The sequence below is a fragment of the Conger conger genome, chromosome 13 (genome assembly GCF_963514075.1).
Source record: "Conger conger chromosome 13, fConCon1.1, whole genome shotgun sequence".
Classification (NCBI taxonomy): domain Eukaryota; kingdom Metazoa; phylum Chordata; class Actinopteri; order Anguilliformes; family Congridae; genus Conger; species Conger conger.
Window position 1 is genome coordinate 41,395,978 of NC_083772.1, and position 16,239 is coordinate 41,412,216.

The 16,239-nt window shown below is 47.9% G+C and overlaps 1 protein-coding gene across 1 annotated transcript in view; it reads right to left on the minus strand.

Annotated features, from left to right (window-relative positions):
* LOC133107570 (autism susceptibility gene 2 protein homolog) overlaps positions 1-16,239 on the minus strand; it is a 229,596-nt gene that overhangs the window by 180,991 nt on the left and 32,366 nt on the right. Inside the window, exon 3 of the mRNA XM_061216563.1 lies at positions 8,141-8,347. Within this exon, the coding sequence (XP_061072547.1) occupies positions 8,141-8,347 (207 nt within the window). The remainder of the gene's footprint in view (positions 1-8,140; positions 8,348-16,239) is intronic.

Consider the following 16,239-nt stretch of genomic DNA (forward strand, 5'->3'; position numbering starts at 1 on the left):
AACATTATTTAAATACGTGACCCACACTGTACTACACACGGTATATAGCAGAAATGCTAATCAACTGTACACCACTCTGGATAAGAGCGTCTGCCAAATGCCATTAATGTAATGTAAATACAACATAAAGATGTCTACAGTGGACAGGGTCCAATGTAAAGTCCCACAGGCACTTCAATGTTCAGGAAGCAATGTTCAGCAATGTACCTGCTCTGAGTTCCGTAGCTTCAACCCCAGATTTCAACCTCCACTTAGACATTAAAAAATCATATGTGGGCAAAGAATTTGGATTGGGAGCGCTAGAGCATTATAAATAACACGTGACATCATGCATGGTGTATGAAGTATGACAATTTGCTATGTAAATAAAATAAAATTTGGACAGCACACAATATTTACTTCAATATTTAAATATTTAAAGCATAATGAATTGCGATATAAATCCTATATGCAGATAAGGATGTTGAAAGAAATGCAGATATGACTTAACTACAACATGAAACATAACGACACTTCCCCGCAATGACTGCATCATAACTGCATTTAGTGCCTCGTTAGTTTGCTAAAGAACACTGCCCATGTCAGCAATGCAGGTTGCAGCAAACGCATTCATTTGGTTATTAGGCCAAATGGGAGTTCCGGGAGGTGTGTGTCGAGTCGGGAAGGCGGTAAAGGGCCTGCGGGTGACGCAGCTGCCCAGACAGGAAGAAGGGCGGGGGATTGTCCTGACAGAGCCCCCCCCCAGAGTTCCCGAAAGAGAGGCCCTCACACACAGATAGTGTGGTGCTAACCCCTTTCAGCCACCTACTAGCCAGACCAGAAAACAACAGGGCGCACACTGAGGACTCTCAGGCAAAGGGAGGGGGGGGAACACTAGCACTTCAGACTATCGGAACCTTCTCTGAGGAACGGGACGTGATGGCATTATTTACCAGGAGGTAAATAATGCAGCCATTTAGGCCGCCCAAGATTTCACTTGTACTACATACACCATTTGCTTCTGTTATTCTGTGCTGCTTATGTAAATACGTCCGTCTGTTTGCATACGTTTGTGTAAACGTGTCTGTGTATGAACATTATTGTCTTCATTAATTAAAAAAAGAACGATATTTTTCTTTTGCGGTTGGTTCATACCCTTCTAGGTTTTTTTTTAGCTCACCAGCACAAGCACCTGTTGTCTATAATTATCGTCGATGATTTTATGCTCGGTGCAAATAAAAGAAATGTAAACGAAAATGAAAAAATGTCGCTGCCTGCCGATCGCAGATCCCTGGACGGGGATGGAGGGGGCTCAGATCCCTGGACGGGGATGGAGGGGGCTCAGATCCCTGGACGGGGATGGAGGGGGCTCAGATCCCTGGACGGGGATGGAGGGGGCTCAGATCCCTGGACGGGGATGGAGGGGGCTCAGATCCCTGGACGGGGATGGAGGGGGCTCAGATCCCTGGACGGGGATGGAGGGGGCTCAGATCCCTGGACGGGGATGGAGGGGGCTCAGATCCCTGGACGGGGATGGAGGGGGCTCAGATCCCTGGAGGGGGATGGAGGGGGCTCAGATCCCTGGATGGGGATGGAGGGGGCTGGAGGGGGCTCAGAACCCTGGACGGGGATGGAGGGGGCTCAGATCCCTGGACGGGGATGGAGGGGGCTCAGATCCCTGGAGGGGGATGGAGGGGGCTCAGATCCCTGGATGGGGATGGAGGGGGCTCAGATCCCTGGATGGGGATGGAGGGGGCTGGAGGGGGCTCAGAACCCTGGATGGGGATGGAGGGGGCTCAGATCCCTGGACGGGGATGGAGGGGGCTCAGATCCCTGGATGGGGATGGAGGGGGCTCAGATCCCTGGACGGGGATGGAGGGGGCTCAGATCCCTGGACGGGGATGGAGGGGGCTCAGATCCCTGGACGGGGATGGAGGGGGCTCAGATCCCTGGACGGGGATGGAGGGGGCTCAGATCCCTGGATGGGGATGGAGGGGGCTCAGATCCCTGGATGGGGATGGAGGGGGCTCTGGAAACAGAGAGAGTCTCTGTGAATCACTCGAGTGCATCGGGCTGCGCTCTGTTGGTGACGCGTTCGCATGTAATTTCACATCTTAAGAGAGGGAGCAGCCTGACGCTGTCACACCACTAACTCTCCCCAGGGCTGAGGGAGGGATGGATGGATGGATGGATGGATGGATACTCACTCACTCACTCACTCACTCACTCACTCACTCACTCACTCACTCACTCACTCACTCACTCACTCACTCACTCACTCACTCACTCACTCACTCACTCACTCACTCACTCACTCACTCACTCACTCACTCACTCACTCACTCACTCACTCACTCACTCACTCACTCACTCACTCACTCACTCACTCACTCACTCACTCACACACACTCTTTTGACAGAGTTGTGTGAAAGGCAGGAAATGACCTCCTTTATGAGCACAAGTGATGAACAGAGTCACCGCAAGGCAACCACGGACGCTCGTACACGGTCTGAGCACGGTCATGCACTGTCAACGTCTGCAGACCAGGGGCTCCATTACAAGCACACTGCGCACTTCAGTGAAGCACAGCAGGCACTCCCACGTGAATGATGGCCAAACCCTGATTGAGTGCACAGTGGACTATGTTCTCATGGGTGAGTGTATGCTTGAGTTACCCCTGGCTACAAAGGCAAGGCTACACGTGACAGGCAGACAGGTTATCCAATCAGAGCTAGTATGGGCGGCAAAGTCGACCAATCGCAGCCTCACCACTCCTGTCAGACTGTTCTAGAACGACACTCAGAACTGCTGCACCAAAAAGCGCTCAGCATTCACCACCTCCACCCTCACAGAGGTGATTCTGCCACAACACAGCGTCTTTAAAACGCATCAAAAAATCAACCAAATAATCAAACAGACCTTTAAACAGACTCTAATATTCCCTTTTGTATAGTTCTTTATCAGTTTCCTTTGGTGGAAAAATAAAGATTATATGTATGTACTTATTTATCTGTCTGTCTGTTCGTATGGCAGCACACATTTCTTCTTAGTTTTTCTACGCTCAGTGAGCACTTTATTAGGTATTTATTACTTATCTTTCAGACTTCTGCTGCTGCAGCCACTTAGGAGGTTTGATGTGTTGTGTGTTCAGAGATGCTCTTCTGCATACCACTGTTGTAATGAGTGGTCTGTCACCTTCCTGTTTGTTTTTTGTACCATTCTCTACAAACTCCAAAGACTGTTATGTGTGAAAATCCCAGGAGATCAGCAGTTTCTGAGGTACTCAAACCACCCTGTCTGGCACCAACAATCATTCCACGGTCAGTCACATTTCTTCCCCATTCCCACATTTGGTCTGAAAAACAGCTGAACCTCTGGATGTACAGGTTACCCTAATAAAGTACGCAGTGAGTGTATGTCGAGATCACAAGATCCTGAGATAGCAGCACTATGAAAAAGGGGGGGGGGGGGACCTCGGTTAACCTGATCACCGGTCGCTCCAAACGTTTTACGTGGCATCATCATTTTACACTCGGACGGAACCGCAGTCCGGCAACTGGACCTTGAGCTCGGTGAAGACGCGCAAGGTCAGCGTTTCATTTGTGAAGAGCAACGATCAGCTAGAGGCATCCGACAGACAGCAGGGGTAACAGAGAGGGGTAACAGAGAGAGAGGGGTAACAGAGAGAGAGGGGTAACAGAGAGAGAGGGGTAACAGAGAGAGGGGGGTAACAGAGAGAGAGGGATAACGGAGAGAGGGATAACGGAGAGAGGGGTAACGGAGAGAGAGGGGTAACAGAGAGAGAGGGGTAACAGAGAGAGGGGGGTAACAGAGAGAGAGGGGTAACAGAGAGAGGGGGGTAACAGAGAGAGGGGGTAACAGAGAGAGGGGGGAACAGAGAGGGGGGAACAGAGAGGGGGGTAACGGGGGGGGGACAGAGAGGGGGGGAACAGAGAGAGGGGGGAACAGAGAGGGGGGTAACGGGGGGGAACAGAGAGGGGTAACGGAGAGAGGGGTAATGGAGAGAGGGGTAACGGAGAGAGAGGGGTAACAGAGAATGGGGTAACAGAGAGAGAGGGGGAACAGAGAGAGGGGGGGACAGAGAGGGGGGTAACAGAGAGGGGGTAACAGGGGGGGTAACAGAGAGGGGGTAACAGGGGGGGGACAGAGAGGGGGTAACAGAGAGAGGGGGGAACAGAGAGGGGGGTAACGGGGGGGGACAGAGAGGGGGTAATGGAGAGGGGTAACAGAGAGGGGGTAACAGGGGGGGGACAGAGAGGGGGTAACAGGGGGGGAACAGAGAGGGGGGTAACAGGGGGGGAACAGAGAGGGGGTAATGGAGAGGGGTGAAGGTTAACGAGCCGCACACACCCCCAGCTCTGAGTGCTCGACAGGTCAGAGCACCGCGGCTCTCTGCAATGCGCGGGAGAACAAGACCGGCGAGCACGTCTGTGCCACCATATGCCTCCCCTCGCCCAGATACTGAAGGACTTCATCCACATACGCGGGGAGAAGAAAACGGCTGTTTACAGAGATGTGGAAAATGGCTACTTACTTCACAAAAAGCCCTCAGTAGGGTGGGATTCAACCGTGGAGCTTAACCGTTTAATTAAGGTTACAGTGGAGGCCAAGTCTTTGATGTGATTTGTCTGTTTCTAGTGCTTTCTGGGAAGGGAATGGTTATGAAAGAGTCTGAGGGTGGGTGGACAGCCTCTTTAAATAAATGACTTTCTTCCGTCAATTTCACATCAAGAGCAGAGGCAACTCTACAGAAATAGCTTTCGATAACCAATCGTAATAAGTCCATCTGTAATGCATGCAGTATTGCGAATACATTTGATTTTGAATCCTTACAGTCAATTCCCAAGACTCAGTACTCCAGCTTTTACAGAAATGAGTGAACTGTAATTAAACAATATTAAAAACTGATACATTATAACTGATCCTAATTATTACACGGTAAGACCAAAAAACCAATGAAATATTTTTTGTCTGCTAACTCTGCAGTTCTGGTAAATGGCACAGCTTGAGTTGTTGGCTTAAATACGGCTTTGGTGAGATGATACCACACAAAATTCTCACTTTTTCCAAATCTTTCCGGTTGCATCTCAAGTATTTATTATCCCTTACATTTTATTATATATATATATATATATATATATATATATATATATATATATATACACACATATACTATCCCACTTCTATCCATGTTGATTTTAGTTTGTTATCCTATGTAGGCTATATTTATGCTATCACTGCTATGTCTCATTATGCTAATGTCATTCATATATGCTTGGAAGCAGCTTGAGCTAGCCTGTAAAGTTTGCGGTGAGTTGAGATTTGTGGCATTTGAGGTGCAAGTCAAGCTGATGAGTCCAGAGCACGCAGCACAATATTTACCCATTCTACCTGCTAAAAATTCAATGGAATGACCATTTCCAGGGAGACTCGGCGTGACGATTATTTATGTATAAGGCACCGTATGACACCGCACGCACGGCGTGTGAAAACGCATTTATTCTGAGGAGCATTAAAAATTCACCGCAATCACCCACATGTATAATGGTGACATTAATCATGCATGCCCTTTTTATTTATTAATTATTTCTCCCTTCGCACCATCGCTGGCCGTTCCTCCCCCCACCCTCTGAAGCCCGGTTCTCACGTTGCGAGAGGCGGCAGACTTCCGCCAGATTGACAGGTACCTCCATCTGTCCGCTGTCCGCCGCTGCCAAGAGAACCTGGCAGAGGAACGGCACCGGGGAGCCGGAGTCTCTGGCAAACTAACAAAGAGGACACGCAGTAACCCCCCGAAAAGAGTGCGTAACAGAACTAGTTAAAGTCCCCGGCCGCATTTCGGCGTACGCGGAGACGCTTGCCAAGATGGCGTACGAGCGTGGCCAACAGGCCTGTTTTCCACATTATGAGAGTTCCAGCTCATAAATAAACTAAAAAGATCTTTATCGCGAATAGCAGTTCATCATTTCTTACGGTTACTCTGGAGAAGCGCGACTATCCTTCCCAGCCCCGCTCTCTGGGAAGAGGCTCTTGTGCGCGCAGTGGATGAGAAATGATTTATTTTCTCAGATACCGGGCATTCAGGAAAGGGGGACAGGAGCTCCCCTGTAACGGAACGAGAAGACGTCAGCGTCTGCGTTAGTGTGGCATTAGCGTGGCGTGAGCGTCAGCGTCAGCCTCAGCGTCAGCGCCATGTCAGCGTCAGTGTGGCGGGCGGTAAGCGGAGCTGAGGGGGAGCCGGGCGATAAACGTGGCGACGCCGGGGGGGAGGCAGGCTGCTTCCTGCGTCAGACCCGCGCTCGCAGGGCGACTACAGACCGACTGGAGCTCGCAGGGCGACTACAGACCGACTGGAGCTCGCAGGGCGACTACAGACTGACTGGAGCTCGCAGGGCGACTACAGACCGACTGGAGCTTGCGGGGCGACTACAGACCGACTGGAGCTCGCGGGGCGACTACAGACCGACTGGAGCTCGCAGGGTGACTACAGACCGACTGGAGCTCGCAGGGTGACTACAGACCGACTGGAGCTCGCAGAGTGACTACAGACCGACTGGAGCTCGCAGGGTGACTACAGACTGACTGGAGCTCGCAGGGTGACTACAGACCGACTGGAGCTCGCAGGGCGACTACAGACCGACTGGAGCTTGCGGGGCGACTACAGACCGACTGGAGCTCGCGGGGCGACTACAGACCGACTGGAGCTCGCAGGGTGACTACAGACCGACTGGAGCTCGCAGGGTGACTACAGACCGACTGGAGCTCGCAGAGTGACTACAGACCGGCTGGAGCTCGCGGGACGACTACAGACCGACTGGAGCTCGCCGGAACCTTCCAGAAGAACACACGCCGGCGTGTGCGCGCGAGGGCGGCTAGCTGACGGCTTGCGCAGGGCCTCCCCGCCGCCGTGGCAACCAGTCATTAGGGGCCATTAGGGGAGCGAGGGAGAAGGGAGGGGCCCCGGGCGACCACGGCAACAACAGCCTACCGAGGCCGGCCGGCGAGAACAGCACTCCGGCTGATCTCATTAGCAACAGAAATCTGTGAGTTACCGCATCCAAACGCCACATAGCGACGCCATTAATCAGACGCTCGCCGTGTACAGTAGGGACATCTCAGGAATCTCATTTCACAAGGATAATTCACACCTCTAAAAACGTGACACTTTTTGGCTTATTTGTTATAAAAAATAAAAAAAGAGGCCACTTCTTGCAGGTGACATGCTAACTAGCTTTCGCAAATTAAATACACAATGAATCTTGCTTCAGTCCTGTGGGCTGTGTATCTTCCTGGCAAATCACAGGCGAAGAACTTAAGTGTTAAATTAAGCGGCTAAATTTTCAGAAGTAACCGACGGGGGAGCCAATACAAAGTTCAGTCCGCTTATGCTTAGCGTGCAGTTTTGCTCAGTTACCATCAAATGGTAACCGTTATTGTACTAAATATAGCACAACCAAATTAAATTGGCTTTAATGACAATTATGAAATGCATTTCCCCCTCCATTCCTTCTTGAGTTCTAGGATAATTGTAACGGGTGAATGAATTGAATAAAGTAGTATTTAAGAAGCAAATGACATCTTAATCTCAGCCGCTAGTGGGCAAGTGGGAGTTCGAATTGTAATGAAGACAACATCATAATACCTTTGGTTCCAAACTATGACTTGGTAAAAAGGCACCATGACCTCATAATACCTTTACGATATGTCCTGGAAAGAAACAAAATGACCAACACAATACCTTTATCATCACTGTTCCAGACTATAACTTGGTAGAAAAAAAAAAGCTAAATGACCAACACAATACCTGCGCCGTCACTGTTCCAGACTATGACATGGTTAAAGAAAAGCACAATGACCTCACAATACCTGCGCCGTCACTGTTCCAGACTATGACATGGTTAAAGAAAAGCACAATGACCTCACAATACCTTTTGCCATGGCTCCAAACTATGACTTGGCAAAAAGCACAAAACCATCATGGCCACAAATCCTCACACACAGGTAGAAAGCTTTGGCCGAGCTCAATTCCCCGTGCTGGAGCCCCAGAGCCCCAGAGCCCCAGAGCCCCAGAGCCCCAGACACACAGGCACGGCGGCCCTGGGCCCGGCGGACACAGGAGGGAGCGGGGGGAGGACTGACCGGCCGCTGGTTCTTCTGTCCCGCCTTCTTCCGGCCGAGTGCGTGGGGCGGGAGGAGGAGCCGGTTCTCCTGGTCCGAGTGCCCCGGGTGGAGGTGGGGCCGGCCCCTGCCCGGGCCCCGGGCCAGCTTGCCGGGCCTCTTCTTCCGCAGGGGCCCCGGGCCCCCGTCCAGACCGGCCTGGCCCTGCGGCTGCAGGGACATGGTCTTCTGCGGAGGGAAGGAGAGGGAAACGCGTCATCGGCACAGAAACCAGGCCCGGAAGAGAGGCTCCACGCCGCGGTACGCAGGATAACGGCAAATTAGATAAGGCGCCATTTAGTCATACTCCATTTCCTATTTGTGGCAAACAGAGTGTAGGTATAATCCCATAACGAGCTCGCTCTCTGATACCCACGGAGCGCAGCAGCTTTCTAGTTTCCGTAATCACGCTTTAGAGCCGAGGGTTTTTGAGAGCACAGGAAATGTACCGTACATAAGAAGCACGCGCTCACTCAAATACTCATTATCGGATTATTAGCCTATATTTTAGAGCGGGGCTGGGATAAATCCCAGAGCAAAGTCGAGGCTTGAGTCGACCTGACTCGGAATGACCCAGGAAATGAGTTTTTCCAGGAGATATTAACAGGGAGACGGGGCTTTTTCAGGCACGGCAAGAGAAGCAACCGAAAGTAACAAAGAAGGTCTCCAGATGCTGTGAGAGGGTTTATTAGCTGGCCTCCATATCTGTACTTACAGAGAGTGGTAGCTACACACTGTGTCTGCTTGTGTTCTGATTTCAGGTTAAACATGGTTCTCGGCCCGTTCCCTGGTGGACCCCTAACCAAACTCTAGTTAATTGTCATTAATATGAACCTTAAGGGCAAACATCTCAGGCTTCTCCAAGAGAAGCTCCGGAATTAACCGGCTAAACGATTTCAATTTACTTCCTACTCTGTACAAATTAATTAATGAGTCAGTGAGGAGGACAAGCCTCTTGAACTTTGTACAGACGATTAGCGAGCTCATTTCTGTCGCTTTTCATTTATAATGCCCAAGCGGTTTTTCCACAAGACAATTTGGAGTAATTATTCAAAGCAAACAAGGGGAGCCGCAGAGTCGATGGAGCGCTCTCGGACTAAAACACTAAAAACACTGTACAGACTTTCCATCAGCAAAACCCAGCTCTCTCCAAATACAGGTAAACGCACTGATCACGGCGTGCAAATATTACCGTTCAAAGACCAACGTGATGTTAAAATGTATTCCGTGAAAAAAACGTTTTTGCCAAAATGAATAAATGTATGCATGTATGTACGTACAGTCCATAATCATTTGGACAGTGAAACATTTTCCAGCAAACAAGCAAACAAACCATTGAAATAAAACAATCACTACGAGGTCACAAGTGTGGGCTTCCGGCTTTAATCTGAGGGTTCTAGCATCCATATTGGATGAATCTTGTAGGAATTAGTCGTTTTTACATATATGCAGCTCTGTATCTGCAAGTCCTTTTTCCTCCAGAAGCGAGAACTCCAGAAAGGAAAGGCCCTCGCTATCCCCCCCATTGATAAGCTCCACCGCCGCATGTGGTTCCAGCACATTCTATCGCAGGGCGAACAGACAGCACCAACAGAAGAGTAAAAACTTCACACGCAGCCGATAGCACGTCGAGCGATCCCGAGCAGGGAGCGCGTTGGGTTAGAGCCGCACGGTGATGTGTAAACCCGCGGGGTGTGCGATAACTAGCTCATTTACCGCTCCGCCGTCAGAGCACACACACTCCGGCACGCGCACACACACACACACACACACACACACACACTCCGCCCCAGCGTCCTCCCGCTACCTCACAGGGCTCAGCGCGGTCTTTGTTCCCGGGCCAGTCTTTGAGTAATGGCGCCGTCACAAAGGCCTACTTTCCCCACAGGCGCCGGGTGCTACCACGTAGCGCTTAATGCTACGGAGTAACCATGCACTTTTCCACCGGCGAGCGCTAACCGCTAACGACGTAGCGCGTCTTTTTGAAGATTCGCTTCCAAATGAACTGCAGATGGCTTTTGATCTAGGCATTAATTTTCATTGTCAAATTGATTGTAATGAAGGGTTTTTTCAAATTAAATGAAGACTGAATTCTGAATGCAGTTTGAAGGGAATGCAGAGCACATAAGCCCAGATGAAAAAGTAAACATGGTTGATGATTAGAATGGCTAACTTGAACACGTTTTGGGTTGTCAATCAAAATATGAGCACATTCACACAGTATCTCAACCAAAGTACAAGCTGATAATACAAGCAAGGTAGCTGTACCTTGTCTTATACCAACCTGATATTGGAGATCACAAAATCTATTCATATAAATCAAATATTGAACAATATAAAAAAACTTTAATATGCTTAGTTTTTTGCATTTATTCCATAATTTTGAATGGTTTCAGGTAATCAGCTTCTTGAAAATGAACGCCCCCAAATAACAGTATTACATCTAAGAATAGTAAATTCCTTCAAAACATTACTCTCCAAACACTTCACAGGCTGACAGCGAGGATGAGGATGGTGATGATGATGGTGATGGAAAGGAGGTGGATGATCGGGAGGGTAGGCGGCGATAATGGCGGTGTTTAGCGCAGAGAACGCAGACTCGACAGCACGTCATTAAGCCATTAAGGCTGGCAGTTTCCGTAATTTAAACCACGCCGTTCAGAAAAACCAACAGTCTGAGAGAGGCATAATTGGATGGAAATGGAGACCCGGAGCTGATTACCAGTTCATCTACAGCCAGGCATTACAGCGCTCCTGCCAGGAGACACACGGGAGAGGAGCGCACGCACACGCAAGCACACGCACGCACGCACGCACGCAAGCACACACACACACACACACACACACACGCATGTGCACTTCAAATACGCGTGTACACATACTCTTTCTCCACCCTTAAATCATTCCCTTATTTATGTGATCCCTCACAGGCTGTTCAGCTGGCACTGTTTAACTGCGTGTCCAATTTTACACATAAAAATACAACCATAAAGCAGCAGCAGACATGTCAATAGACAGGCTTTAAAAATCCTCCCAACACCAGCTCAGGTTTAGTTTCTGTTCTTCCTCTCCATTAAACAACAGCTTAAACTCAACTCATGGAATATCACAGCAGCATAATTAAACAGCTATTTACCTCAGGGCCGCCCTTAAAGACAAACAAAACGCATAAAATAGCCCACGGAAAGACTGTGAGGGAAAAAAAGGATCTATAAATCTCCCCAGACATAGACCAGAGAGCACATTCCATGCTCCACTGAACGCTCCCCCAGGGGTAACTATTATTTTTAAACATATTGACTTTGCGGGGTCTATAAATCAAACCTGAATTCAAGACCCAATAAGCTACACATCGAATACACATTAAAGGATTTTTTAATGAACTGCGCCGGGTGCCTAACGACTAACGTTCTTCGACAGAATGAAACCCAGAAAATACAGGGCTGGAAACTGTTGTCTGTGAAGTATCTACAGTGTATAAAAACCATATACAGTAAGTTAAAAAGACCATGGGGCTTCTCAAACAGTGTGTCTAGTGCAAGTTCTATTAGTCAGTACAGTCAGTAACCCTGACAGCTCTACTGTCCAATGAGTGATACAACTATGACTATAACAATAACTAAAGCCATAAAAATGTGAGCATCCACACTCACGAACGATAACGTCCTGTAAATAGTCTCTTGGCCATGTCACCTGCCATTTTGAATGTGACACCCTGTAAATTCAGACGCTTTTTGATCTGTCAGTGTTTTATCGTTCATGTAGCCAGGAGAAAATCGCTCTGAAAGTGATCCCAACGATATCGCTCGACACGGTTGTAGTGGTTATGGTTATAGTTCTCGGTGTGGATGGGTCTTTAAGCCCTTTGTCATGCCATAAGAGGCAGGTTCCTACTGTAGCCTTCCAGCGAGAAAAATAAATATTCAGAGAAAGTGGCAGCGACTGGGACAGGCCTACAAATATGACAAATATGACAATAAAAAAATCTATACTATTCCAATTATTTTAAAACTATATGCCTGTCCTTTACGGATATAATCACATAAAATAACAGAATAAGGGCGACCCAATGACCATTTCCCAAAAGACAGGCTAACACCACAGAAATATAACACGGCCAAAGAGTGAAAAAGTTCACACAATACGGGGTCTTATGAACAAATCACCAGGAAATCTGAAAACTCTCCCCATTGTATCCGTCAATAATTCACCAAAATTATAAATGATAATAATGACTTCCACACACAGTGAAATCCCACTGGAGGCGAGCAGCTCTCTGAGAGGGGCTGGAAATGGTCTGCAGCAGGTGCATGAGAACACGCTCCACTTTCAAAAAGAGAATATCATGGAGATTAAGATCTCAAAGGCAGCTTCAATAACAGCAGACAGTGACAGCCAGGGAATTTCACTCAGCTTTCCATTTCTCAACACCAGAGGTGTGATTCACAGTAAAGACCACACACACACATACACACACACACACAGACAGACAGATGCACACACACACACACACACACACACAGACAGACAGATGCACACACAAACATAGACAAACACACACATCCACTCACACACCCACACTCACACACAGATACACGCACAGACACACACACACAGGCAGATGCACCCACAGAAGGCACACACACGTGCATGTGCGCACACAGAGAGACACATACAGACACACACACAAACTTGCGCACACGCACATTCTTTAGCGTACTCCAATGTTCCGTTCCTACACACAGAGCAGCAGAAGCCCTCCAGGCTACAGACCCAGGCATTACATTACAGGCATTACATCTGACCACGTCCAGGCACAGGATAAACGGCCACCTTCGAAATGAAAATGTTTGCTTTGCGCGCCTATTGTACAGTTCCGGTTAGCAAGCTCGGCTACCTGCAATATCAAATCTGTTCAGTTTTTATCTGATGGTGGGCCACTCACTGCATTCATCAGGTGATCATGCAAAGCCATCCTTGTTATCCAATATCCCGCAGTCTGGTTATTGCGGCCCAATCCATTTGTCATAGACAACAAAGGCCTGAGTCATCGATCCTGGTGGATCATGCACTCTATAGAAAGGGTGGGGTGCCGGCATTCTGTTCACTGAAACCCAATGACAGTTTTAGCGTGCTTGAGATATTTCCGGAAGTTTCTGACTACCTGCCAGCTTTACAACGGCTGGTCCAGAGGCTTTGGGAGGTTTGTGATCTAAAGCAAGAAAAGACAACTTCAAGCAACTCCACTTCAAGCCCAGTTATTTGAAGTGTATTTTCTTGCTTTAGACCACAAATCCCTTTTAAAACAAATTTTCAAATATCCTTCACATAAAAACTCTTGTCTGGACCAATCGAAATACTGCAATAATAATAACAATATAAACCCCATAACGGGAACTACCCCTTTAATCACCGCTTATACCCAGTGCATCACACTGGGATATAATGAAAAATAAAAACACTACAATGGGTCTAGTTTATTTTGCTCAAGTAGGGTTGTACTCCGTCTGAAAACAACTATCAAACACATTTCAACCAATGCAAGAGAAGCCCTGTAGAGAACTAGTAACACGAGTGTCTGAAAACACACCTGCTACGCTCTCACTCACACCCCCTTCTATACCATCACCTATCCAAACAGTTGGCTAATCCTAACACTTTGAATTGGAGCGACAGCTATCCAAAACAACTGCTTCTCGGATTTTGAAGCAACGCGCGACCCTGTCAGCACTACTTCAGAAATATCACATTTTTCCGCCGTCACTCCTGAGGAGAAAGCTTCGTAAACACAGGCTCTCGCCGTCGCTCTCTCCCAAAAACCCCTCCCGCTCGCGTAATTACCGCATATAGCAGCAACAAAACAGCGGCTCGCAGCCGAGTGATCTACGCGGGGCTAATTGGCACCCTCTGTTCCAGAGTGGCCCTTTCTTCTCCCGCGGTATTAAGACACGGATGAAAGCACGCCAAAGCAGGGGAAATGAAGAGCAGCCGTTCGCAGTTAAAAGCTTTATCGCGTTTTCCACTACAGCACGTCAGTGTTAAACAAACGCATTTATGTTGTTTCCGATGGCAACTTGAGATTTGCCAACGACCCCCCCCAGTTTTATGGGCTGGTGAAGACAGGATGGGCGTACATTCAGTGTCTCTCTCCCTATCATTAGGTTAATGCCTGCCCGGGCAGCCAATGAATGTGCTGGGTCTACTTTGTTTAAATTTGTAAAAGTAAATTACATCCGTGACTGTCGTTTCTCCCAACCGTTTCAACACCTACACAAGAAATAACAGTGAAGATACCACCCCAAAACAGGTGATGCGATCATACTGCCTACTAATGCGAGATGGTAAGATTAACACGGAGGTCACATACAATATGAAACATATTTTTACACCAAAGCTTGTATATTTATCAGCAAAGGATATTGAAATTTCCCTGCAAAGCTGATAAAGGAATAACATGATTGCAAGTGGTGATAACTGACAGGTCCCTGCAAATAATAATGAACATGATAAGGTAAAAAAGGAATTATGATCACAAGCTGGTTGGTTTGATAACTAACATACAGTATAGGCTTGGTGAACTCAGGGGTTCATATTACCAAGCTGTGTTTGTACAATATTTTGGCAGAAAACTACATGCATGTTATCAAGAAAACTATGACTGATTACTAACAACATTTCTAAATGTGGAAATTAGCTAATTAAGGAGTAATTAATGGAGGTTAACCAATATTTAATGTGCACAATCCCTTCGTTCAAATTAGCAAGGAACATTCACTGCAGCCGGTCTAAGTCAGTTACAAGTAATGTGTTTGCAATCTGCATTGTTGGTTTTTCAAATTTACATACGGAGCTATGCAACCATGATACATTTGTACTACTGACCCACTTCTCACACACCATTAAAAATCACTTGTCCTGATATTAATTTAACCCTTTCTTTTCTATTTCATTTTCACATTACACATCCGTCACTGTCAGCCAGGAAAGTCATATACCACTTTAATCAAGACTAATTTGTCTAATAGAAGATATAATTAGACCAACACACAACATTTGGCAGAAACCAGAGCCATTTAAAGTCCAGCATTTGGTGTGAATTTAAATTTCTTCCTTTGTAATCGTCAGACCAAAGTGCACCGCAACTAAAATTGTATTCTGGAAATGTGTGTGCAATTTTTGTAGCCTCACACTTGTATTGTATATCCACCACATTTCTTGCGTTACTATTCTTGTTTGTGTTACCTTCAACACAACAGACAACAGGCTGTGTTGAAAGAAACACAAAATAGGTTGTCCTTAACTAGACACGAGCATGCTAAGTAATGACGCATCACGTTGTTTTTAACACACCTGCAGTTGGCCAAGTGCCAACTTCTGGTCTTAATTATTTAATTGAATCAATCATATCTTATCAGACGTGTATGAGTACCGGCTGCAGCTGCAGACTGTAAGTGAATCCTAATGATTTTACTGCTCAAGTACAGGCTTGAACCAGGGTCATGTATAGAGCTGATTAAGAAACAAGAGGAAATAGGAAAATAAATAGGGACAAAAGAAGGATAAACAAGGAGAAGAGGGAAAGGAAAAAGGGAGGAAAAACAAAGGAAAAAAGAGGAGTGTAATATGGAACGGCAGCAGGCCTGCCTAGCCCTGCCTGTCAGTCAGAGTGAATGGCGTGCTGATCTATCCACACTGCTCCAGAGCTGATCTATCCACACTGCTCCAGCGCTGATCTAGCCGCACTGCTCCAGCGCTGATCTAGCCGCACTGCTCCAGCGCTGATCTAGCCGCACTGCTCCAGAGCTGATCTAGCCGCACTGCTCCAGCGCTGATCTATCCACACTGCTCCAGCGCTGATCTAGCCGCACTGCTCCAGCGCTGATCTATCCACACTGCTCCAGCGCTGATCTATCCACACTGCTCCAGCGCTGATCTAGCCGCACTGCTCCAGCGCTGATCTATCCACACTGCTCCAGCGCTGATCTAGCCGCACTGCTCCAGCGCTGATCTATCCACACTGCTCCAGCGCTGATCTATCCACACTGCTCCAGCGCTGATCTAGCCGCACTGCTCCAGCGCTA